General features: G+C 45.4%; 1 protein-coding gene across 2 annotated transcripts in view; it reads left to right on the forward strand.

Moving 5' to 3' along the window:
* The first annotated feature begins 617 nt into the window (after positions 1-617).
* Positions 618-26,379, forward strand: part of ubxn10 (UBX domain protein 10) — a 34,538-nt gene continuing 8,776 nt past the window's right edge. The window contains exon 1 of one of the 2 annotated variants that reach the window (XM_043676362.2): positions 618-741. Coding sequence is in view for 1 of the 2 variants with exons in the window: in XM_043676361.2 (XP_043532296.1) it covers positions 845-886 (42 nt within the window). In the remaining variant the exon portion in view is untranslated. Of the gene's footprint in view, positions 887-26,379 lie in introns of both variants that reach the window. The other variant, XM_043676361.2, reaches the window with a different exon arrangement.

The following is a 26,379-nucleotide window of genomic DNA, read 5'->3' on the forward strand; positions in this document are numbered from 1 at the left end:
GTTTCCAAGGCTTTGTCTCAGGCTGATTGATTTGTGAGTGAGTTCTGTTTCTCGCAATTTGGGGGCCTCGTTCGGGATCCAAAACTCCGAGTTCTGTTTCTCACAGTAGGACCCAGGAATGTCCTTGGAGCATGGACCAGGATATCAGCAAACACATCCTTGCCTATCAGAGTGTATGCTCCCTCCCCAACATCTTGTCCACCTGCGCTTTTAGGAGAAAGTGAGGACTGCAGATGCTGGAGATCAGAGCTGAAAATGTGTTGCTGGAAAAGCGCAGCAGGTCAGGCAGCATCCAAGGAACAGGAGAAGGGCTTATGCCCGTAGAAGGGCATTCCTGAAGAAGGGCTTATGCCCGAAACGTCGATTCTCCTGTTCCTTTGATGCTGCCTGACCTGCTGCGCTTCTCCAGCAACACATTTTTATCACCTGCGCTTTTAGCCTACTTTAAAAGTTCACGCCATCTTGTATTATTGTAACGTTACCTTGACAACGCATGCTATTAACTAACACTCACGTGACTCGAAAGACCAGGATCTGCCCGAAAGTGCGCATGCACGACCCGGCATTGCTCTCACGTGACTAGACGCTGCATCTGGCGTCATTCGTCGTCTTGGAAACTGCGCTGCTGCTGGGGACGCTCTGGACTCTGACCGTTTTGAAAATAAATTCAAGTTCATGGGATAGACGATTAACATGTCACCTTTTCTAAAGAGGGGAGCCGCACCGGAATCTAACTAAGAGGTGAGCGGGGCAATGTCAATTATAAAAAAAACTTTTACGCTGTTGCTCGACCAAACCTGATGCTGAACAATGACTGACTGCGTCACTGACGAATCAGCGGGTGATGGACGGCACCTTTCACCATTCACAAGTCAAGTGCCTACAGGTAGGTGGAGCTTGGGGAGAACATGTCCCTCAGCCCCAGGGGCGGAGCGGGGCCTGTCCCCTTAGCACCGGGAGGGGCGGGGTCGGTTACCTCAGCCCCCGGGTCAGGGCGGGGCGGGGCGTGGCCAGTCCCATCAGCCCCAGGGACAGGGCGGGGCGGGGCGGGGCCGGGCCGGTTTCCTCAGCCCCGGGAGTGGGGCGGGGCCGGTTTCCTCAGCCCCAAGGGCGGGGCGGGGCGGGGCGTGTGGTGTTTCGAAGCAGAGTGACGGTTGTCCTTCTCGCCCCCAACCATCCCCAATTTCAATTGTGTAAATGATCAGTGAAGTGACAGGCACATTGCAACCTCCTGGATTCAAAGACTAAAGGACTCCTGTCTGCTGACTGGAAAGGATTTAAACACAATGAGGAGCAGAATGTTATTGCCCAAAATATAGCAGGTTTGCTGAGTACTCTATTAAAACATAGTGTGAATGTGTTCAAGAAGGCAAAGTGGAGAGCAGCAGAAAGAAGGGGTCAACTTAGATATGGGTTGATGCTGCGTGTCAGAGAGCGGTCGCACACGAGCCAGAATAGATTTGAGGGTAGTGCAAAAAAGGCAACCACACGATAGCAGATCTTTTGATGGGAATTATAAAACTTAACAGGTCTGGTAGCGTCTATGGAGAGAAAGAAGAATTAATGTTTCGCGTCCAGTCATCCTTCAGAAGCAGAGGACTTCGGATTTAGAGTCAGAAAAGAACAGATTGATTAATCCTAATTGCCTTTCCTGATTTGAGAAACTGTTCATATGCAGCATTTCTTCAAACTAACTTCAATAAATCATAATCAATAACCAACAATACTTTTAGAAGTTAGTGATGATGTAGTAGCATTGGGGTATAGGACCATCATGATCTGACATGCAGCCTTGCTTTATGTAGCTTTAAACTCACTTTGCTATAGGAAGGATGTTATTAAACTGGAAAGAGTGCAGAAGAAACTTACAAGAATGTTGCCAGGACTCAAGAGTCTGAGTTATAGGGAGATATCAGACAAGCAAGGACATTTTTCTTTAGAGTGTAGAAGACTGAGAGAGAATTTTATAGAAGTGTCTAACATCATGAGAGGCATGAATAGAGTGAATGCACTTTTTCCCAGGGTTGGGGAATTTTTAGAGGAGAAAGAATAAAAGGGAACCTGAGGGGCAAACCTGAGGAGCACAGAGGATGTTACGCATAGAACATAGAACAGTACAGCACAGAACAGGCCCTTCAGCCCACCATGTTGTGCTGACCACTGATCCTCATGTATGCACCCTCAAATTTCTGTGACCATATGCATGTCCAGTAGTCTCTTAAATGTTCCCAATGACCTTGCTTCCACAACTGCTGCTGGCAACGCATTCCATGCTCTCACAACTCACTGTGTAAAGAACCCGCCTCTGACATCCCCTCTATACTCTCCTCCAACCAGCTTAAAACTATGACCCCTCGTGTTAGTCATTTCTGCCCTAGGAAATAGTCTCTGGCTATCGACTCTATCTATGCCTCTCATTATCTTGTATACCTCAATTAGGTCCCCTCTCCTCCTCCTTTTCTCCAATGAGAAAAGTCCGAGCTCAGTCAACCTCTCTTCATAAGTTAAGCCCTCCAGTCCAGACAACATCCTGGTAAACCTCCTCTGAACCCTCTCCAAAGCATCCGTATCTTTCCTATAATAGGGCAACCAGAACTGGACGCAGTATTCCAAGTGCGGTCTAACCAAAGTTTTATAGAGCTGCAACAAGATCTCACGACTCTTAAACTCAATCCCCCTGTTAATGAAAGCCAAAACACCATATGCTTTCTTAACAACCCTGCCCACTTAGGTGGCCATTTTAAGGGAACTATGTACCTGCATACCAAGATCCCTCTGTTCCTCCACACTGCCAAGAATCCTACCTTTAATCCTGGAGTCAGCTTTCAAATTCAACCTTCCAAAATGCATCACCTCGCATTTATCCAGGTTGAACTCCATCTGCCACCTCTCTGCCCATCTCTGCATCCTGTCAATGTCCCGCTGCAGCCTACAACAGCCCTCTATACTGTCAACAACACCTCCAACCTTTGTGTCGTCTGCAAACCTGATGGCCCATCCTTCAATCCCCTCATCCAAGTCATTAATAAAAATTACAAATAGTAGAGGCCCAAGGATAGAGCCCTGTGGAACACCACTCACCACAGACTTCCAGGCAGAATATTTTCCTTCCAGTACTACTTGCTGTCTTCTGTTAGCCAGCCAATTCTGTATCCAGACAGCTAAGTTCCCCTGTATCCCATTCCTCCTGACCTTCTGAATGAGCCTACCATGGGGAACCTTATCAAATGCCTTACTGAAGTCCATATACACCACATCCACAGCTCGACCCTCATCAACTTTTCTAGTCACATCCTCAAAGAACTCGATAAGGTTTGTGAGGCATGACCTGCCCCTCACAAAGCCATGTTGACTGCATTTAATCAAGCCATGCTCTTCTAGATGGTCATAAATCCTATCCCTCAGAATCCTTTCTAACACCTTGCAGATGACAGACGTGAGACTTACTCGTCTGTAATTGCCAGGGATTTCCCTATTGCCTGTCTTGAACAGAGGAATTACATTTGCACCTCGCCAGTCCTCAGGTACGACTCCAGTGGAGAGCGAGAATGCAAAGATCTTCGCAAGTGGCGAAGCAATTGCATTTCTCGTTTCCCAAAGCAGCCGAGGACAAATCTGGTCTGGGACTGGCGACTTGTCAATCTTAATGTTTGACAAAATTTTCAGCACATCAGCTTCCTCTATCTCTATCCATTCCAGCATGCACACCTGCTCTTCAAAGGTTTCATTCACTACAAAGTTCATTTCTTTCGTAAAGACAGAAGCAAAAAACTCATTTAGGGCTTCCCCTACCTCCTCAGATTCCACACACAAATTCCCGATGCTATCCCTGATCGGCCCTACTCTTTCTTTGACCATTCTCTTATTCCTCACAAAAGTGTAAAATGCCTTTGTGTTCTCCCTAATCCATTCTGCCAAGCCTTTCTCGTGCCCCCTCCTGGCTCTCCTCAGACCATTTTTGAGCTCCTTCCTCGCCTGCCTGTAATCCTCTAGAGCTGAGCTTGACCCTAGCTTCCTTCACCTTATGTAAGCTACCTTTTTCCTTTTGACAAGAAGCTCCACCGCTCTCGTCATCCAAGGTTCCTTTATCTTACCACTTCTTTCCTGTCTCAGAGGGACATATTTATTCATCACTTGCAACAACTGTTCCTTAAACAGTCTCCACATGTCTATAGTGCCTTTACCATGGAACAATTGCTCCTAATCCATGCTTCCTAACTCATGTCTAATCGCATCATAGTTTCCTCTTCCCCAATTAAATATCCTCCCATTTTGCCTAATCCTCTCCTTCTCCATAGTTATGTAGAATGTGAGGCAGTTGTGGTCACTACCACCAAAATGCTCTCCCACCACAAGATCTAATACTTCCCCCGGCTCGTTTCCGAGCACCAAGTCTAGAATGGCCTCTCCCCTCGTGGGCCTGTCAATGTACTGAGTTAGGAAACCCTCCTGAACACACCTTACAAAAACAGCTCCATTCAAATCTTCTGCTCGAAGGATGTAGATGGGAAAGTTAAAGTCACCCATTACAACGATCCTACTACGTCCACACTTTTCCAAAATCTGCCGACCTATGCTTTCTTCCATCTCCCTGCTGCTATTGGGGGTCCTGTAGTAAACCCCTAACGAGGTGACTGCTCTCTTGCTGTTCCTAATTTCCACCCAAACCGACTTGGTAGGCAGATCTTCCTCAACAATGGAAGCTTCTGTAGCTGTGATACCCTCTCTGATTAGTAGTGCTACACCCCCTCCTCTTTTTTCCCCTCCCTATTCTTTTTAAATGCTCTAAACCCTGGAACATCCAGCAACCATTCCTGCCCCTGAGAAACCCATGTCTCTGTTATGGCCACAACATCATAGCACCAGGTACTGATCCATGCTCTAAGTTCATCACTGCCAGAGCAAGTGTTTGAGGCATGTACATTACAACATTTAAAAGGCATTTGGACAAACACAAGGATAGGAAAGGCTTAGAAGGATATGAGCAAAGTACAGAGAAATGAGGTTAGTGTGGATGGACACTTTGGTCCTAATGGATCAGTTTGGGCCAAAGGGCCTGTCTCCATGATACTATGACTGTGATTCTAAGTTATCAAGAAGAGTGCTAAGAAAGCAATGAAGAGACATCAAATGAAATGTGGCAAGAAGAGGAGAAAGTCCAGGTAAGTAAGTTATTCCATTGACATCTATAAAGTGATGAAGAAGTTCACCCCAACACTGGTATTTCCTCCAACCCCATGAGCATCATGAACTTGTTTGTCAACAATATTTTTGAGTACTTTGTGGAGGAAGCTTACTGCTTGGTCCATAACAATAAATGCAGCACCATTGGTTCTCAAACAATCTATTCTGCTGTGTGCCTGCTGCTGCATGAGGGTGTCAGAGGATACAAAGGCAGAGACCAAGTACACCAGCTCCAAGTGAAACAACACACTGTATTGAAATAATAAAAAGTGCATCATATAGTTTAAAACTAAGTGGTGCATGCTGTAATATATTTAAAGCACTAAGCAAGCTGTCCTCAATCATTGATGACATGAAAGAATGTTTAATGACAGAATATAGACTTTGCTATTTGCCAATGGGGCAGGAAAAATAGCTCAGCTTTGTATCATCACAGGAATGGGCTCTTTGGGCCATGATGTTGTACTGAACATGATGCCAAATTAAACTAATCCTTTCTGCCTGCTTTATCTATATCTCTCCATTCCTTGATTATTCATGCACTTATCTAAAAGCCCCTTAAACGCCCCTATCGTTTCTGTCTCCGCCTCCACCACCACCCCTGGCAGCATGTTCCAGACTCCTACCACTCTGTGCAAAAAACCTTGCCCTTCACATCTTGTATGAACTTCTCCCCTCTCACCTTAAATGCATCCCCCTTAGTATTAGATATTTCAATGCTTGGAAAAAGATTCTGACTGTCAACCCTATCTATGCATCTCATAATCTTATAGATTTCTATCAAGTCTCCCGTAAGCCTCTGCCGCTCCAGGAAAAAAACAACCCTAGTTTTTCTAGCCTCTCTTTATAGCTCATACCCTCTAATCCAGGCAGCATCCTGGTAAACCTCTTCTGCACCCTCGCCAAAACCTTCACATCCTTCCTGTAATGTGGCAAACAGAATTGAACACAAATACCCTTTAAATACAGACTAACCAAAGTCTTATAAAGCTGCAACATGACATCCTGACTCTTGTCAATAAAGGCAAGTATGCCACATGCCTTCTTTAGACTGATATCTACTTATGGCGGCTTTCAGATCACTACGGACCTGAACCCCAAGATCCCTTCATATATCAATGCTGTTCAGGGTGCTGCCAGTAACTGTATACTTTTCCTTAACATTTGATTTCCCAAAGTGTGGCACCTCACACTTGCCCAGATTAAACTCCATCTGCATTTTCTCTGCCCACATCTGCAACTGGTCTATATCCCGCTGTATCCTTTGACAACCTTCTACACTGTCCGCAACTCCACTGATCTTTGTGTCATATGCAATCTTACTAAACCACCCATCTAGTTTTCATCCAAGTCATTTTTGTATATCATACAGCAGTGGTCCGAGTACAGATCTCTGCAGAACACTACTAGTCATTGACCTCCAACCAGAAAAGCACCCTTCCACCACTACCCTCTAGCTTAAAGAGGCAAGCCAATTCTGAAGTTTCCAAGTTACCACGCAACTTAGTTTTCTGGATGAATCTACCATGAGGGACCTTGTTGAAAGCCTTACTTAAATCCAACAACATCCACTGCTCTATCCTGATCAATCACTTTTGTCACCTCTTCAAAAAATTCAATCAAGTTAGTGAGACATGGCCTGCCGCAAACAAAAACATACTGACTGTCTCTAATTAGACCATGCTTTCCTAAATGCGTGTTAATCCTATCTCTAAGAATTCTCTCCAATAGCTTCCAAACCACTGATGTGAGACTCACCGGTCTATAATTTCTTTGATTATCCCTATTGCCCTTCTTGAACAGAGGAACACCATTAGCTACTTGCCAGTTCTCCAGGACCTCTCCAGTGCCTAGCAAGGATACAAGAATCATGGTCAAGGCCTCAGCAATCTCCTCTCTTACCTCTCTCAATAACCTGGGGTAACTACCATTGGGCTCTGGGGACTTATCCACTTTAATGTCTTCAAGAGACCCAACACCACCTATTTCTTGATCTCAAAATGCCTTCACATATTAGCGTGCTAATCTCATTACCCTCTATGTCCTTCTCCTGGGTGAATGCCAACACAACGTACTCATTCAGGATCTCGTCCACATCCACTGCCTCTAAGCACAAGTTCTCTCCTTTATCCTTGAGTGGTCCTACCCTCTCTTTAGTTATCCTTTTGTTTTTAATGTATGTGTATAATGTCTTGGGATTCCCTTTAATCATATTTGCCAAGGTCATTTCATGACCCCTCCCTGCTCTCCATTTCCCTGCTTGAGTTCTTGCCTGCTTTCTTCATATTCCTTATAGGCCCTGTCCAATTTTAGCTTCCTAAACATTACATATGCTTCTTTTCTCCATTTGACTAAATTCACAACCTCTCTCATTATCTCATTGCCATCCTTGTCCATCCTTCTTACTGGAACATGCTGGTCCTGAACTCTGATCAGTATGTTTTTAAACGACTCCCACATGTCAAATAAAAACCAAAAGAACTGGAGATGCTGTAAATCAGAAGCAGAAATAGAAATTGCTGGAAAAGTTCAACATGTCGGTTGGCATCTATGGAGAGAAATCAGAGTTAACATTTCAGGTTGAGTGACGTTTCCTCAGAACCCTCCCACATGTCAAATATGGACTTGCCCTATAACAGCTGCTCCCAATAAACACTCCCTAGCTCCTGCCTAATACTGTCATTTTTGTTCTTCCCTATTTAGTATCTTCCCGCAAAGTCCTTATTCATAGCTATCTTAAAACATAAGAAGTTGTGGTTACTATTTCCAAAATGACTCCTATTGAAAGGTCAGTCACCTAGCCAAGCTCATCAACCAGTAAAAGGTTCCAGTATGGACCTCCTCTCATTGGACAATTCACATACTGTTTCAAGAAACCCTCTTGGATGCACCTAACCAATTCTGCTCCATCTAATCCTCTTGCTCTAAGGAAGTTCCAGTCAATATTGGGGAAGTTAAAGTCACCCACTATGACAACCTTGTTGTTATTACATCTTTTCATAATCTGACTATACATTTTTCCTCAATGTCTCTGTGGCTGTTTGGGGGGCCTATAGTATAATTCCATCAGAAGGATTTGTGGTCGGCATGGTGGCACAGTGGTTAGTATTGCTGCCTCACAGCACCAGAGACCTGGGTTCAATTCCTGCCTCCGGCAACAGCCTGTGTGGAGGTTGCACATTCTCCTTGTGTCTGTGTGGGTTTCCTCCGAGTGCTCCAGTTTCCTTCCACAGTCCAAAAACGTGCAGGTTAGGTGAATTGGCCACGCTAAATTGCCCGTAGTGTTAAATGAAGGGGTAAATATAGGGGACTGGGTCTGGATGGGTTGCACTTCGGTGGGTCGGTGTGGACTTGTTGGGCTGAAGGGCCTGTTTCCACACTGTAATTAATCTAAAAAATTGCACTATTTTTACTTTTGAGCTATACTCATATTACCTTCAGTTAAGCCTTCCAGTATGTCTGCTCTGAGTGCAAATAGGACATTTTTTCTTATTAGTAATGCAACTCCTCCATCTCTTTTACCTCCCTCTCTGTCTCGTCTAAAACAACAAAACCCTGGAACATTCAGGAGCCAGTCATGTCCATCCCTCAACCAAGTCTCTGTAATGGCCACAACATCATAGTTCCATTTACTGATCCAGGCTTTAATTCATCAGCCTTACTCATTATGTTCTGTGTTGTTCTGGGGAAGGTGGGACCTCTACATGAAGGACAGGTTGCACCTGAACTGGAAGGGCACAAATGTCCTGGGTGGGAGATTTGCTCGTGTGATTCGGGAGGGTTTAAACTAGTTTGGCAGGGGGTTGGGAATCAAAGCCACATATCTGAGAGGGGGTCAGTTGCAGACAGGGCAGTGACAGGATGTTTTAAATCTGTCAGCAAGGTTTCTCACGCGATGAAACAAAGGGATCAATTAAAATGTGTCTGCTTTAATGTAAGGAGTGTCCAAAATAAGAGTGACGAACTTAGAGCATGGATTAGTACTTGGGGCTATGATGTTGTGGCCATAACGGAGACATGGGTTCTACAGGGGCAGGAATAGTTTCTTGATGTTCCAGGGTTTAGAATGTTTAAAAAGAACAGGGAGGGTGGAAAAAGAGTAGGGGGTGTAGCATTGCTAATCAGAGAGTGCATCACAGCTACAGAAACAAAGGTTGTTGAGGAAGGTTTGTCTACTGAGTCAGTATGGGTGGAAGTTAGGAACAGCAAGGGAACAGCCGACACATTGGGGGTTTTCTAAAGACCACCTAATAGCAGTAGAGAAAGTGAAGATCTCATAGGGATCTTGTTGTAAATGAAAACTTAGAGGAGCTGGGATACAGTCTTGACCAGATCAAGATTGATGAAGTTGATGTGGTAGAAATTTTGGAAAACATTAAGATTGATAAGTCCCCAGGGCCAGACGAGATTTATCCTCGGCTGCTCCGGGAAGCAAGAAAGGAGGTTGCTGAGCCGCTGGCGAGGATATTTGCCTCCTCCCTCTCCACAGGATTCATAGTGGAGGATTGGAAAGAGACGAATGTTGTTCCTCTTTTCAAGAAGGATAATAAGGAAATCCCTGGCAATTACAGACCAGTCAGTCTTATGTCTGTGGTCAGCAAAGTTTTGGAAAGAATTCTGAGGGATAGGATTTATGACTATTTGGCAAAGCATAGTGTGATTAAAGGCAGTCAGCATGGCTTTGTGAGGGGCAGGTCATGCCTCACAAATCTTATTGAGTTCTTTGAGGTGGTGTCAAGATAGGTCGACAATGATCGAGCAGTGGATGTGGTGTATGTGGACCTCAGCAAGGCATTTGATAAGGTTCCCATGGTAGGCTCATTCAGAAACTCAGGAAGTATGGGATTCAAGGATATTTGGCTATCTGGATTCAGAATTGACTGGCTGACAGAAGGCAGAGAGTGGTTGTGGATGGAAAGTATTCTGCCTGGAGGTCAGTGTTGAGTGGGGTCCCGCAGGGCTCTGTTCTTGGGCCTCTGCTCTTTGTAGTTTTTATAAATGGCTTGGATGAGGAGGTTGAGGGGTGGGTTAGTAAATTTGCAGACGACTACAAAGGTTGGAGGTGTCATCGATAGTATAGGGGGCTACTGCAGGCTGTAGCGCGATATAGACAGGATGCAGAGCTGGGCTGAGAAATGGCAGATGGAGTTCAACCTGGATAAATGCAAAGTGATGCATTTTGGAAGGTCGAACTCGAATGCTGAATATAGGATTAAAGACAGGATTCTTGGCATTGTGGAGGAACAGAGGGATCTGGGTGCGCAAGTACATAGATCCCTCAAAGTTGCCACCCAAGTGGATAGGGTTGTTAAGAAAGCATATGGTGTTTTGGCTTTCATTAACAGGAGGATCGAGTTTAAGAGCCATGAGGTTTTGCTACAGCTCTACAAATCCCTGGTGAGACCTCACTTGGAACATTGTGTCCAGTTCTGGTCACCCTACTATTGGAAAGATACAGAGACTTTGGAGAGGGTACAAAGCAGGTTTACCAGGATGCTGCCTGGACTGGAGGGATTGCCTTATGAAGAAAGGTTGAATAAGCTCGGACCTTTCTCTCTGGAGAGAAGGAGGAAGGGAGGAAACCTGATCGAGGTGTACAAAATAAGATTGAGTCAATAGCCAGAGACTTTTCCCCCAGACAGGATTGACTGGTATGAGGAGTCATCATTTGAAGATATTAGGAGGAAGGTATAAAGGAGACGTCAGAGGTAGGTTCTTTATGCAGAGAGTTGTGAATGCATGGAATGCGTTGCCAGCTGTGATGGTGGAAGCAGAGTCATTAGGGACACTTAAGTGACTGCTGGACATGCACATGGATAGCAGTGAGTTGAGGGGTGTGTAGGTTAAGTTACTATATTTTACATTAGGATTAAATCTCGACACAACATTGTGGGCCAAAGGGCCTGTTCTATACTGTACTTTTCTATGTTCTATGTTCTAAACACACTTCAGTCCATCAGTCCCATCGTGTTCATTTACCTGTGTCTGTATGTCCTTCCTTTCCGAGTTACTGGTCCTAATGTCTACCTTCATCTCAATCCCTCCACTGGCTGATCTGCTGTTCTTGTTCCAGGACCCTGCCACTCTAGTTTAAACCCTCTCAAGTAGCACTGGCGAACCTCCTTGGGAGGATATTGGTTTCCCTCCAGTTTAGCTGCAACCTGTCCCTCTTGTACAGATCAACTGTGTCTCAGAAGAAGTCCCAATGATCCAAGAACCTGAAAGCCTGCTGCCTGCACCAGTTCCTTAGCTACGCATTAATCTGTCCTACTTTCCTATTCTTTGCCTCACTAGCACATGGCACAGGTAGTAATCCAGAGATTTTGAGCATCCAGCAGGGGAATGGGAACCTAAATTGTAGTTCTAGTAAACAGAAAGTTGAGAGTAGTGAGGTCAGAAATAAGATTTAAGGTCGCAAGAGGTTTGTTTGAAATGTGTCTACTTCAACACCAAAAGCATCTGGGGCGACATGGTGGCACAGTGGTTAGCACTGCTGCCTCACAGCACCAGAGACCCGGATTCAATTCCCGCCTCAGGTGACTGTCTGTGTGGAGTTTGCACATTCTCCCCGTGTCTGTGTGGGTTTTCACCGGGTGCTCCGGTTTCCTCCAACAGTGCGCAGGTTAGGTAAATGGGCCATGCTAAATTGCCCGTAGTGTTAGGTGAAGGGGTAACTGTAGGGGAATGGGTTTGGGTGGGCTGCGCTTCGACGGGTCGGTGTGGACTTGTTGGGCTGAAGGGCCTGTTTCCACACTGTAAGTAATCTAATCTAAACAATAAGATGGATGAACTTGTATCATAGGTTGGTACCTGGAATTTCCATGTTGTGACCATTTTGGAGAAATGGGTGGAATAGAGACATGGGTAGAGCAGGGACAGGAATGGTTGTTGCAGGTCCTGAGATTTAGATGTTTCAGTAAGAACAGAGAAGATGGTAAAAGGTGTGGGGAGGGTGGCATTGTTAATCAAGGACAGTATTACGGTGGCAGAAAGGATGTTTGAGGACTCATTTACTGAGGTAGTATGGGCTGAGGATAAATACAGGAGAGGAGAGGTCACCCTGTTGGGAGTTTTCTATACCGCTGAAAATGTGTTGCTGGAACAGCGCAGCAGGTCAGACAGCATCCAGGGAACAGGAGAATTGACGTTTCGGGCATAAGCCCTTCTTCATTCCTGAAGAAGGGCTTATGCCCGAAACGTCGATTCTCCTGTTCCCTGGATGCTGTCTGACCTGCTGCGCTGTTCCAGCAACACATTTTCAGCTCTGATCTCCAGCATCTGCAGACCTCACTTTCTCCTTGAGGAGTTTTCTATCGGCCTCTGAGTAGTTCCAGAAATGTAGAGGAAAGGATTGCAAAGATGATTCTCGGTAGAAGTGAGATGACAAGATAGTTGTTATGGGGGCATTTAACTTTACAAATATTGACTGGGAATACTAAAGTCCAAGTGCTTTAGATGGGTCTGTTTTTTGTCCAATGTATGCAGGAGGGTTTCCTGACACAGTATGTAGACAGGCCAACAAGAGGAGCTCTGGAGCTGCGGATGGACTCACTGCACAGCATCCACGATGCTGAGGGGGTCGTGGATAGCACGTTTAGTGAACTGGTCACACCGCAGGTTAGAATTGCTGAGGGAGACAATGAATGGGTGACCAAAAGGCAGAAAAAGAGTAGGAAGGCAGTGCAGGTGTCCCCTGCAGCCATCTCCCCCCAAAACAGGTATACTGTTCTGGATACTGTTGGGGGAGATGATTCCCCAGGGGAGGGCAGCAGTAGCCAGGATCATGGCACTGTGGTGGGCACTGCTCTTCAGAATGGCGGGAAAAAGACTCATAGGGCCATAGTCATAGGGGATTCTATTGTAAGGGGAGTGGATAGGTGGTTCTGTGGCCAAAAACGGGACTCCCAGATGCTTGGGTCAGGGATGTCACCGGTTGGCTGCAGAGCATTCTAAAAGGGGAGGGTAAACAGCCAGTGGTCTTGGTGCATATAGGCACCAACGATATAAGTAGAAAAGAGATGAGTTCCTGAAAGCAGAATTCAGGGAGCTAGGAGAGAAGTTAAAAAAGAGGACCTCAAAGGTAGTGATCTTGGGATTACTCGACCACCCTCTGATGACCCCTTCTTTCGCCTGCAACACACCCCATCCACCTGGACACCCCGTGCTGGTCTCTTACCTGCCCTCGATCTCTTCATAGCCAACTGACATTAACAGCGTCAGCCTCTCTACCCCTCTCACCCACTCCAACATCTCACCCTCGGAATGTGCAGCCCTCCGCTCCCTCCGTTCCAACCCCAACCTCACTATCAAACCGGCAGACAAGGAAGGCGCGGTAGTAGTTTGGCGCACCGACCTTTACACCGCTGAGGCTAAACGCCAGCTCGCAGACACCTCCTCCTACTGCCCCCTTGACCATGTCCCCACCTCCCACCACGAAACCATCATCTCCCAGACCATCCATAACCTCATCACCTCAGGGGATCTCCCATCCACCGCCTCCAACCTCATAGTCCCACAACCCTACACTGCCCGTTTCTACCTCCTGCCCAAAATCCACAAACCTGACTGCCCCGGCCGACCCATTGTCTCAGCCTGCTCCTGCCCCACCGAACTCATCTCTGCATACCTCGACATGGTCCTGTCCCCCTTAGTCCAAGAACTCCTCGCCTACGTTCGGGACACCACCCATGCCCTCCACCTCCTCCATGATTTTCGCTTCCCCGGTCCCCAATGCCTTATCTTCACCATGGACATCCAGTCCCTGTACACCTCCATCCCCCATCACGAAGGACTCAAAGCCCTCCGCTTCTTCCTTTCCCGCCGTACCAACCAGTACCCTTCCACTGACACCCTCCTTCGACTGACTGAACTGGTCCTCACCCTGATCAACTTCTCTTTCCAATCCTCCCACTTCTTCCAAACCAAAGGAGTAGCCATGGGCACCCGCATGGGCCCCAGCTATGCCTGCCTCTTCGTAGGATATGTGGAACAGTCCATCTTCCACAGCTGCACTAGCACCACCCCCCACCTTTTCCTCCGCTACATCGATGACTGTATTGGCGCTGCCTCGTGCTTCCACGAGGAGGTTGAACAGTTCATCCACTTTACCAACACCTTCCATCCCGACCTCAAATTTACCTGGACCATCTCAGACTCCTCCCTCCCCTTCCTAGACCTCTCCATTTCTATCTCAGGCGACCGAATCAATACGGGACATTTACTATAAACCGACCGACTCCCACAGCTACCTAGACTACACCTCCTCCCACCCTGCCCCCTGTAAAAACGCCATCCCATATTCCCAATTCCTTCATCTCCGCCGCATCTGCTCCCAGGAGGACCAGTTTCAATACCGTACAACCCAGATGGCCTCCTTCTTCAAAGACCGCAATTTCCCCCCAGATGTGATCGACGATGCTCTCCACCGCATCTCCGCCACTTCCCGCTCCTCCGCCCTTGAGCCCCACCCCTCCAATCGCCACCAGGACAGAACCCCACTGGTCCTCACCTACCACCCCACCAACCCCCATGTACATCGTATCATCCATCGTCATTTCCGCCACCTCCAAACGGACCCCACCACCAGGGATATATTTCCCTCCCCTCCCCTATCAGCGTTCCAAAAAGACCACTCCCTCTGTGACTCCCTCGTCAGGTCCACACCCCCCACCAACCCAACCTCCACTCCTGGCACCTTCCCCTGCAACCGCAAGAAATGCAAAACTTGCGCCCACACCTCCCCCCTTACTTCCCTCCAAGGCCCCAAGGGATCCTTCCATATCCGCCACAAGTTCACCTGCACCTCCACACACATCATTTACTGCATCCGCTGCACCCGATGTGGCCTCCTCTATATTGGGGAGACAGGCCGCCTACTTGCGGAACATTTCAGAGAACACCTCTGGGACACCCGCACCAACCAACCCAACAATCCCCTGGCTCAACACTTCAACTCCCCCTCCCACTCCACCAAGGACATGTAGGTCCTTGGTCTCCTCCATTGCCAGACCATAGCAACACGACGGTTGGAGGAAGAGCACCTCATCTTCCGCCTAGGAACCCTCCAACCACAAGGGATGAACTCAGATTTCTCCAGTTTCCTCATTTCCCCTCCCCCCACCTTGTCTCAGTCCCAACCCTCGAACTCAGTACCACCTTCCTAACCTGCAACCTTCTTCCTGACCTCTCCGCCCCCACCCCCACTCCAGCCTATCACCCTCACCTTAACCTCCTTCCACCTATCGCATTTCCAATGCCCCTCCCCCAAGTCCCTCCTCCCTACCGTTTATCTTAGCCTGCTGGACACACTTTCCTCATTCCTGAAGAAGGGCTCATGCCCGAAACGTCGATTCTCCTGCTCCTTGGACACTGCCTGACCTGCTGCGCTTTTCCAGCAACACATTTTCAGTTGGGATTACTACCAGTGCCATGTGCTAGCCAGCGTAGAAATGAAAGAATAGGTAGGATGAACATGTGGCTTGAGATATGGTGTAGGAGGGAGGTGTTCAGATTTGTTGGACATTGGGACCGGGTCTGGGGAAGGTAGAACTATTACAAATTGGATGGTCTACACCTGAACCAGACTGGAATTAATATCCTTAGGGGAGTTTTTACTACTGCTGTTGGGGAGATTTCAAACTAATGTGGCAGGGGTCTGGGAACCAGAAGACAAGACAAATGGACAGCGAGGTGGAAACTGGAGACTGTAAGAATCATGATCTTAGCATTAATAAGGGGAAGAGCAGGCAGAGAGCAGACGAACACAAAAGAACTGGTGGTCTGAAGTGCATACATTTTAATGCAAGGAGTATAGTGGGTAAGGCAGATGACCTTAGGGCTTGGATTGGTGCCTGGGCCTATGACGTTATTGCAATCATAGAGACTTGGTTGAAGGAAGGTCATGATTGGCAACTAAATGTTCCAGGATATAGACGCTTCAGACAGGACAGGGGGTGAAGTAAAAGGGGGAGGAGTTGCATTGCTGGTCAGGGATGATATTATGGCTGTGCTAACGGAGGACACTATGGAGGGCTTGAGTAGTGAGGCACTCTGTGAGGAGCTGAGAAATAAGAAGGGTGCAGTTACATTGTTGGGGCTGTATTCCAACTCTCCCAATAGCGAGCGCGAGGTAGAAGAACAAATAAGTAAACAAATTATGGAAAGATGTAGAGGCAACAGGGTGGTAGTGATGGGTGATTTTAATTTTCCCAACATTGACTGGGATACACTTAGTGTCAGAGGTCTGGATGGGGCAGTTTGTAAGAAACGTCCAGGAGAGATTACTAGAGCAGTATGTCAATAGACCGACGAGGGAAGGGGCCAAATTGGACCTGGTGTTGGGGAATGAGCCGGGGAGGTGGTAGAAGTTGTGGTGTGTGATTTCTTTGGGAACAGCGACCACAATTCTGTAAGTTTTAGAATACTCGTACACAAAGATGAAAGTGGTCCTAAGGGAAGAGTACTAAACTGGGCCAAGACCAATTATATCAAAATTAGGCAGGAGCTGGGAAATATGGATTGGACACAGCTATTTGAAGGGAAGACCACATTTGATATGTGGGAGGCTTTCAAAGATAATGCAGGATAGGCATGTCCTGTTGAAAGTAAAGGATAGGAAAGGCAAGATTTGTGAATCGTCGATGACAGGAGAAATCGTACGACTAGCCAAGAGGAAAAGGGAAGCGTACATAAGGTCCAGGCAACTAAGAACAGAACGGGCCCTGGAGGAATATCGGGAGAGTAGGACCAATCTTATATGAGGAATCAAGCAGGCTAATAGGGGTAGTGAAATAGCTTTAGTGAGCAGAATTAAGGAGAATCCCAAAGCATTTTATTCTTATATAAGAAGCAAGCGGGTAACTCGAGAAAGGATTGGTCCACTAAAGGATAAGGAAGGAAGACTGTGGGTCGAACCTGAGAAAATGGATGAGATTCTGAATTATTACTTTGCATCAGTGTCCACTGAGGAGAGGGAGATGACGAATGTTGAGATTAGAGATAGAAGTTTGATTACTCTGGATCACGTTGACATAAGTAGGGAAGATGTGTTGGGTAGGCTAGAGGTTATTAAGGTGGACAAATCCCCAGGACTGGATGGGATCTATCTGAGGTTGCTGAGGGAGTCAAGAGAGGAAATAGCTGAGGCTCTGACAGATATCTTTGAGGCATCCTTAAACACAGGTGAGGTGCCGGAGAACTGGAGGGTTGCTCATGTTGTCCCCTGTACAAGAAAGGTAGTAGGGATATTCCGGGTAACTACAGACCAGTGAGCCTGACGTCAGTGTTGAGAAAGTTGCGGGAGAGGTACTATGGGATGAAGTCTATTTATATTTGGAAAAGCATGGGCTTAACAATGATAGACAACATGGTTTGGTGCGGGGGAGGTCATGCCTTTCCAGCTTAATAGAGTTCTTTGACGAACTGACCAAGCTGATAGATGAAGAGCTGTAGATGTCATATACATGTACATTAGTAAGGCGTTTGATAAGGTTCCCCATGGTAAACTAATGGAGAAAGTGATGTCACATGGTGTGCAGGATATTCTAGCTAGGTGGATAAAGAACTGGTTGAGTAACAGGTCACAGAGACAAGTAGTTGAAGGGAATTTCTCGAAATGGAAAAAGGTGACCAGTGGTGTTCCACAGGGTTCAATGCTGGGGCCGCTGTTATTTGTCATATACATAAATGATCTGGAAGAGGGCACTGTTGGTTTGGTATGATCAGCAAGTTTGCAGATGACACGAAGATTGGTGGAGTAGCAGAAAGCAGAGGGAACTGTCAAAGAATACAGGAGGATATAGATAGACTGGAGAGTTGAGCAAGTGGCAGAAGGAGTTCAATCCAGGCAAATGTGAGGTGATGCATTTTGGGAAGTCTAATTCTAGAGTGAATTATACAGTAAACGGAAGAGCCTTGGGCTGATGAGCTGAGGGATCTGGGAGATCAGGTCCATTGTATCCTGAAGGTTGCTGCACAGGTGGATAGAATGGTCAAGAAGGCATATGGTATATGGAAGGGATCTTGAGAATAAGAGCTGGCAGGTCATGTTAAACTTGTACAAGACATTGGTTCGGCTGCATTTAGAATACTGTGTATGGTTCTGGTCACCACATTACCAAAAGGATGTGGACACTTTGAAGAGGGTGCAGACAAGGTTTATGAGGATTTTGCCTGGTATAGAAGATGCTAGCTATGAAGAGAGGTTGAGTAGGTTAGAATTGTTTTCATTAGAAAAAAGGAGATTGATGGGGGACCTGATTGAGGTCTATAAAATCATGAAGGGTATAGACGAGGTAGATAGAGGTAAGCTATTTCCCAGTGTGAAGGATTCAATAATGAGAGGTCATGTGTTCAAGGTGAGAGGTGAACAGTTTAAGGTGGATACACGCGGTAAGTACTTCACACAGAGGGTGGTAGGTGCCTGGGACACGTTGCCAGCAGAGGTAGTAGAGGCAGGCATGGTAGATTCATTTAAGATGCATCTGGACAGGTGCATGAGTAGGTGGGGAGTAGAGGGATACAAATGCTTAGGAATTGGGTGATGGGTTTAGACAGTGGATTTGGATCTGCTCAGGCTTGGAGGGCCAAAAGGCCTGTTCCTGGGCTGTAAATTTTCTTTTTTTTAAGGTTAGATTCCCTGCAGTGTGGAAACAGGCCCTTCGGCCCAACAAGTCCACACTGACCCTCCGAAAAGAAACCCACCCAGACCGATTTTCCCTCCGACTAAAGCACCTAACACTATGGACAATTTAGCATGGCCAATTCACCTGACCTGCACATCTTTGGACTGTGGGAGGAAATCGGAGCACCCGGAGGAAACCCACGCAGAAACGGGGAGAATGTGTAAACTCCACACAGACAGTCACCCAAGACTTTGTTCTTCTTTATTTAGGAGAGGCCACATTGGATTTGGTACTGTGTGATGAACCGGGCCAGGTGTTAGATTTGGAGGTAGGTGAGCACTTTGATGATAGTGACCACAATTCCATTATGTTTACTTTAGCAATGGAAAGGGATAGGTATATACTACAGGGCAGGTGTTATCGCTGGGGGAAAGGCAATTATGATGCTGTTAGGCAAGATTTAGGATACATAGGATGAAGAAGGAAACTGCGGGGGATGGACGCAATTGAAACGTAGAGCTTGTTCAAGGAACAGCTGTGTGTCCTTGATAAGTGTGTACCTGTCAATCAGGGAGAAAGTTTTCAACCGAAGGGATCCGTGGTTTACTGGAGAATTGAATCTCTTAACAAGAGGAAGAAGGAGGCGTATGTTAGAATGAGACGTGAAGGCTCAGTTAGGGCAGTTGAGAGTTACAAGTTGGCCAGGAAAGACCTAACGAGAGAGCTAAAAAGAGCCAGGAGGGGACATGATGTCATTGGCAGATAGAATCAAAGAAAAACATAAAGCTTTCTTTCAGTACATCAGGAATAAAAGAATGACTAGAGTAAAATTAGGGCCAACCAAGAGTAGCAGTGGGAAATTGTGCGTGGAGTCAGAGGATATAGGGAAGCGCTAAATGAATATCTTTTGCCAGCATTCACACCGGAAAAAGACAATATTGTTGATGAAATACTGAGATACACGTTACTAGACTAGATAAGATTGAGGTTCACAAGGAGGAGGTGTTAGAAATTCTGGAAAATGTGAAAATAGATAAGTCCGCTGGGCTGAACAAAGAGACCTTAGAGTGCAGGTTCATAGCACCTTGAAAGTAGAGTCGCAGGTAGATAGGATAGTGAAGGAGGCGTTTGGTATGCTTTCCTTTATTGGTCAAGGTATTGAGTACTGGAGTTGGGAGGTCATGTTGCGGCTATACAGGACATTGGTTAGGCTACTTTTGGAATATTGCATGCAGTTCTGGTCTCCATCCTATCGGAAAGATGTTGTGAAACTTGAAAGGGTTCAGAAAAGATTGATAAGGATGTTGCCAGGGTTGGAGGATTTGAGCTATAGGGAGAAGTTGAATAGGCTGGGGCTGTTTTCCCTGGAGCGTCGGAGGCTGAAGGGTGACTTTATACAGGTTTATAAAATCAAGAGGAGCATGGATAGGATAAATAGATAAAGTCTTTTGCCTGGGATGGGGGAGTCTAGACTAGAGGGCTTAGGTTTAGGGTGAGAGGGGAAAGATATAAAAGAGACCTAAGGGGCAACTTTTTCACGCAGAAGGTGGTACATATATGGAATGAGCTGCCAGAGGAAGTGGTGGAGGCCAGTACAATTGCAACATTTAAAAGGCATCTGGATGGATATACAAATAGGAAGGGTTTGGAGGGATATGGGCCGGGTGCTGGCAGGTGGGACTAGATTGAGTTGGGATAGCTGGTTGGCATGGTTAAGTTGGACACAAGGGTCTGTTTTTGTGTTGTACAGATCTATGACTCTATGACTGGATGGGATTTAACCACAGGATTCTCTGAGAAGTTTGGGAGGAGATTACAAAGCCTTTGGCTTTGATCTTTATGTCGTCATTGTCTACAGGAATAGTGCCAGAAGACTGGAGGATTGCAAATGTTCCCTTGTTCAAGAAGGGGAGTAGAGATAACCCTGGTAATTATAGACCAGTGAGCCTTAGTTTGGTTGTGGGTAAGGTGTTGGAAAAGATAATAAGAGATTAGGGATAGTCAATACGGTTTTGTGATGGGTAGGTTAAGCCTCACAAACCTTATTGAGTTCTTTAAGAAGATGAATGAGGATAAAGCGGACTTCAGTAAGGCGTTTGATAAGGTTCCCCATGGTAGGCTATTGCACAAAATATGGAGATATGGGATTGTGACAGATTTAGCAGTTTGGATAAGAAATTGGCTAGCTGAAAGAAGACAGAGGGTGGTGGTTGATGGGAAATGTTCATCAAAACTGTCCCACAAGGATCTGTTTTGGGGCCACTGCTTTTGGGTCATTTTTATAAATGCCATTTTTTTATAAAACCTGGATGAGGGTAGAGAAGGATGGGGTGGTAAATTTGTGGATGACACAAGGTTGGTAGAATTATGGATAGTGCCGAAGGCTGTTGTAGGTTACAGAGGGACATAGGTAAACTTAAGAGCTGGGCTGAAAGATGACAAATAGAGTTTAATGGGGAAAAGTATGAGGTGATTCACTTTGGAAGGAGTAACAGGAATGCAGAGTAGATTACATTAGATTCCCTACAGTGTGGAAACAGGCCCTTCAGCCCAACCAGTCCACACCGACTCTTCGAAGAGTAACCCACCCAGACCCATTTCCCTCTGACTAATGAGATTAGAACTAGGCTAATAGTTAGAGTCTTGGCAGGTAGGATCAAAGAAAACCCTAAAGGTTAATGAGCCTAATTGTCTCATAATTGCATTTCCCCCAGTTGTAACTCTTGCCCTGCAGTATATACCTATTCCTTTCCATTGCTAAATTAAACATAACCAAACTGTGGTCCCTATCACCAAAGTGCTCACCTACTTCCAAATCTAACAGCTGGCCTGGTTCATTATCCAGTATCAAATTCAATGTGGCTTTGCCTCTTGTTGGCCTGTCTACATACTGTGTCAGGAAATCCTCCTGCACACATTGGACAAAAACTGACCCAAGTAAAGTACTCGAATTATAGTGTTTCCAGTCAACATTTGGAAAGTTAAAGTTCCCCATAACAATTATCCTATTACTTTCACTCCTATCCAGAATCAGCTTTTCAATCCTTTCGTCTACATCTCTGGACCTTTCGGAGGCCTATAGAAAACTCCCAACAAGGCAACCTCTCCTTTCAGGTTTCTAACCTCAGCCCATACTACCTCAGTAGACAAGTCCTCAAATGTCCTTTCTGCAACCGTAATACTGTCCTTGACTAACTATGCCTACCCCCCCATCCCCCAACCTTTCACCATCTTCTCTGTTCTTACTGAAACATCAAAATCTTACTGAACAACTATTTTTGTCTCTACTCTATCCATGTCTCTGAAATGTCCACAACATCAAAATCCCAAGTACCAAACCATGCTGCAAGTTCACCCACCTTATTCTGGATGCTCCTGGTGTTGAAGTAGACACACTTCAAACCAACTTCTTGCTTGCTAATGCCTGCTTCCAAACTTGAAACCTTATTCATGACCTCACTACTCTCAACCTCCTGCACACTGGAGCTACAATTCAGGTTCCCATCTCCCTGCTGAATTAGTTTAAACCCACCCGGGTTTTCATACAGAGGTTGGTACATTTTTGGAATAAACTGTCAGAGAAAGTGATAGAACAAGTACAATTACAACATTTAAAAGACATTTAGACAAAGACATAGAGAGGAAAGGTTTAAATAGATTTGAGCCAAATGCAAGCAAATGGAATTAGTTCAGTTTAAAAAACCTGGTTGGTATGGACGAGTTGGACCAAAGGATCAGTTCTATGCTGTATGTCTTTACTGTATGCTGAAGACATCTTTTGTAACTGTGTCCTTGTCTCTTGCAAACTTTTGGTTAAAGCAATCAGTGGTTACATTCTCCTGGTCTCTTATGAACAAGGAACAAGATTAGGTCACTCAGTCTTTCGAGCCTGCTCAATTATTCAATAAGATCACAACTTATCTGATGCTATTCTCAAATCCACATTCATTCATATCCTGTATGGTCTTTCATCCCCTTGATAATCAAGAATCTAACTACCTCTTCCTTAAAATTTTTTATAGATTCTGCATCCACAGTCTTTTGAGGAAAGGCACGATGGCACAGTGGTTAGCACAGCTTTCTCACAGCACCAGGGACACGGGTTTGATTCCATCCTTAGGCAACTGTCTGTATGGCGTTTGTACATTCTCCCCATGTCTGCATTGATTTCCTCTGGTTGCCCCAGTTTCCCCCCTTGGTCCAAGGATGTGCAGGTTAAGTGGATTGGCCATGATGAATTGCCCATTGTGTGCAGGGATGTACAAGCTGAGTGGAATGGCCATGCAAAATGCAGGGCGACAGTGATATTGTTGGGTCTAGGTGGGATGCTCTTCGGGTGGTTGGTCTGAACAGAATAGTCCGAATGGCGTATTTCTACACTGTAGGGACTTTATGATTCTATGAAAGGAATTACAAAGACTGACAACGCCTTGACAAAAAAATCCACCCATTTTAAATGGGTGCCACCTTATTTTTAAACTATGATCTGTAATTCTAGATTCTCCACAATAGGATACTTTCAAGATCGATATTGTCATGTCCACTCAGGATTGTCTATGTTTCAATTAAGTCACTTCTGACTCTTTCATACTTCAGAGGATATTGGACTAGCCTATCTAACCTCTCCTCAAAATACATCCAGATACTAGTTTAGTAAAACATCAATGAATAGCTTCCAAAACTTTAATATTCTTCTACAAGTATGGTGACTGAATGCAGTACTCCAGATGAGACATCAACCAATTTCCTGCATAACTGAAGCTTACTCCTACTCTTGTCTTCAATTCTCCTTGCAATAAAACATAACATTTACTAGCTTTCCTGATTACTTCCTGTACTTGCAGACTAACTTCCAGTGATTCATACACTAGAACACCCAGATTTCTCTGCATCTCAGAGCTGTGCAACCTCTCACCATCAAGAGAATATGCTTTTTTAAAAATTCTTTCTGCCAGAATGGACAATTCCACACTTTCCTTTTTTATACTCAATTTGATAGATCTTTGTCCACTCACTTAACCTATCTATATCTCTGAACTGCTTCCAATTCATGAACATTCTTCAATTAAATGAAATACCAATTAAATACATACTTTAGATTAGATTACTTATAGTGTGGAAACAGGCCCTTCGGCCCAACAAGTCCACACCGCCCCGCCGAAGCGCAACCCACCAATACTCCTACATTTACCCCTTACCTAACACTACGGGCAATTTAGCATGGCCAGTTCACCTGACCTGCACATCTTTGGACTGTGGGAGGAAACCGGAGCACCCGGAGGAAACCCACGCAGACACGGGGAGAACGTGCAAACTCCACACACTCCTGAGGCGGGAATTGAACCTGGGTCTCTGGCGCTGTGAGGCAGCAGTGCTAACCACTGTGCCACTATTTCTGTCTTAACAACGAAAGACTCAAATAACATCTCAAAAATATGAGAGAGCATAGAGCCTAATAGAAAGAAGAAATTGAAAGAAATTAATGTTGGTTGGGCCATGGTTTTGGAGAATCAAATGGGATTAAAGGCAAATAAATCCTCAGGGCCTGATGAACTTCATTCCAAAATAACTAAGGAAGTGGCCCTAGAAATAGAAGATGCACTGTTGGTCATCATCCAAAATTCTGCAAACTCTGGAACAATTTCTATGCATTAGAGAGTAGCTGTTGTAAACCCACTATTTAAGAAGGCAGGCAGAGAGAAAACACCAAATTATAGACTAGTTAGCTTGACATCGTTAGTGGGAAAAAATGCTGGAGTCCATTATAAAAGATGTACCAGCAGAACACTTAGAAAATAATGACAAGATCACATGGAGCATGAATTTAGGAAGGGAAAGTTGTATGTGACAAATTTGCTGAAATTTTTCGAGAATGTAACTAGTAGGGTGGATAATGGAGACCCAGTGGATACAGTGGTGCTGGAAGAATCTGGTTTCCAGCATCTGCAGTCATTGTTTTTACCCAGTGGATACAATTTACTTGGATTTTCAAAAGGTTTTTAATAAGATCCCACATAAGAGATTAAAATATAGAATTAAAGTAAATAGGATTGGAGGTTGTGTTGAAATAGACTGATTAGACTCTTAATTAAAGATTTTTAATGAATTCAAAATACACATCTTCTGTAGCAGAATCTGAACCCAGATTTACAGAACATTACCTGTGTTTCTGGATGAACAGTTGAGTTATTTGATTTAGTCATGTGTACAAAAGTATGATTTGGAGGTGATGGTGTTGGACTGAGGTGGACAAAGTTAAAAATCACACAACACCAGGAGGCACTCCAAATAAACCTGTTGTTGTGTGGTTTTTAACTTTGTGCCTAAGTATAGTGAACAACTTTGTTTTGTAAGCTGTATAGTCATAACATAACAGACAAGGAGATACAGATCATAAGGTGCTTTGAACAAGGTATGCAGGTTACACTACACAGGAGTGCACAAAGAAGACCAACATTAGCAAGATCAACATTATTTGAAGTTAGAGAGGTCAATTCAGCAGTCTAACAACAGCAGTGAAGAAGCTGTTTTTGAACCTGTTAGTAGACGTGTTCAAGGTTCTGTATCTTCTGTCCGCCAGAAGAGGTTGGAAGAAAGCATATTCGGGATGGAAGGGGCCTTTGATGATGTTGGCAGCCTTTTTGCAGCAACAAGAAGTATAAATGGAATCCATGGATGGGAGGGTGGCTTCTGTGATGGCCTGGGCTGTGCACACAACTTTCTGTAGTTTCTTATAGTCCTGGGCATAACAGTCACCATACCAGGCCATTATGCACCCAGGTTGAATGCTTTCTATGGTACATCTGTAAACATTGATGAGGGTCCTTATGGAAATACAAGATTTCCTAAGCCACCTGAGAAAGATGAGGCTTGGTTGTGCCTTCTTGACTGTTGCATCTACATGATAAATCCAGGACAGGTTGTTGTTTATCATCATCCTAGGAACTTGATGATGTCATGCCTCTCCACCTCAGCTCTGTTGATGTAGATAGGGGCGCGTCCTCCTCCTTTCTTCCTGAAGTCAATGATCAGTTTTTTTTGTTTTGATGACATTGAGAGAGAGATTGTTATCATTGCATCATGACACCAATCCCTCCATCTGATTTCTGTCTTCTGACTCATTGTTGTTTGATATTCATCCTACCACAGTTGGTGTTGTCAGCAAACTTGTAAATGACGTTCGTTCAGAGCTTGGCTACGTAGTCGTGGGTGTGCAGAGTGTGCAGTAAGGGGGATGAGGATGCATCTTTGGGCTGGGGGGGGGGGGGGGGGGGGTTCCAGTGTTGAGGGTTATCGTGGAGGAGGTGTAGTTTTCTGTCTTCAATGATTGCGATCTGTGGGTCAGGAAGCTGAGAATCCAGTTGCAGAGAGTAGAGCCAAGATTAAGGTCTCAGAGTTTTGAGATTAGTCTGGAGGGGATTATGGCATTGAAGACAGAGTTGTAGTCGATGAATAGGAGTCTGATGTAGGTATCCTTGTTATCTAAATGTTCCAGGGAAGAGCACAGGGTGAGGGAAATGGCATCCGCTGCAGACCCATTACATCGGGTAGGCAAACTACAGGAGATCAAGGC

The sequence above is a fragment of the Chiloscyllium plagiosum genome, unplaced genomic scaffold (assembly GCF_037043375.1).
Source record: "Chiloscyllium plagiosum isolate Xiang-an unplaced genomic scaffold, Cpla_swu_hap1 HiC_scaffold_37, whole genome shotgun sequence".
Taxonomy (NCBI): Eukaryota; Metazoa; Chordata; class Chondrichthyes; order Orectolobiformes; family Hemiscylliidae; genus Chiloscyllium; species Chiloscyllium plagiosum.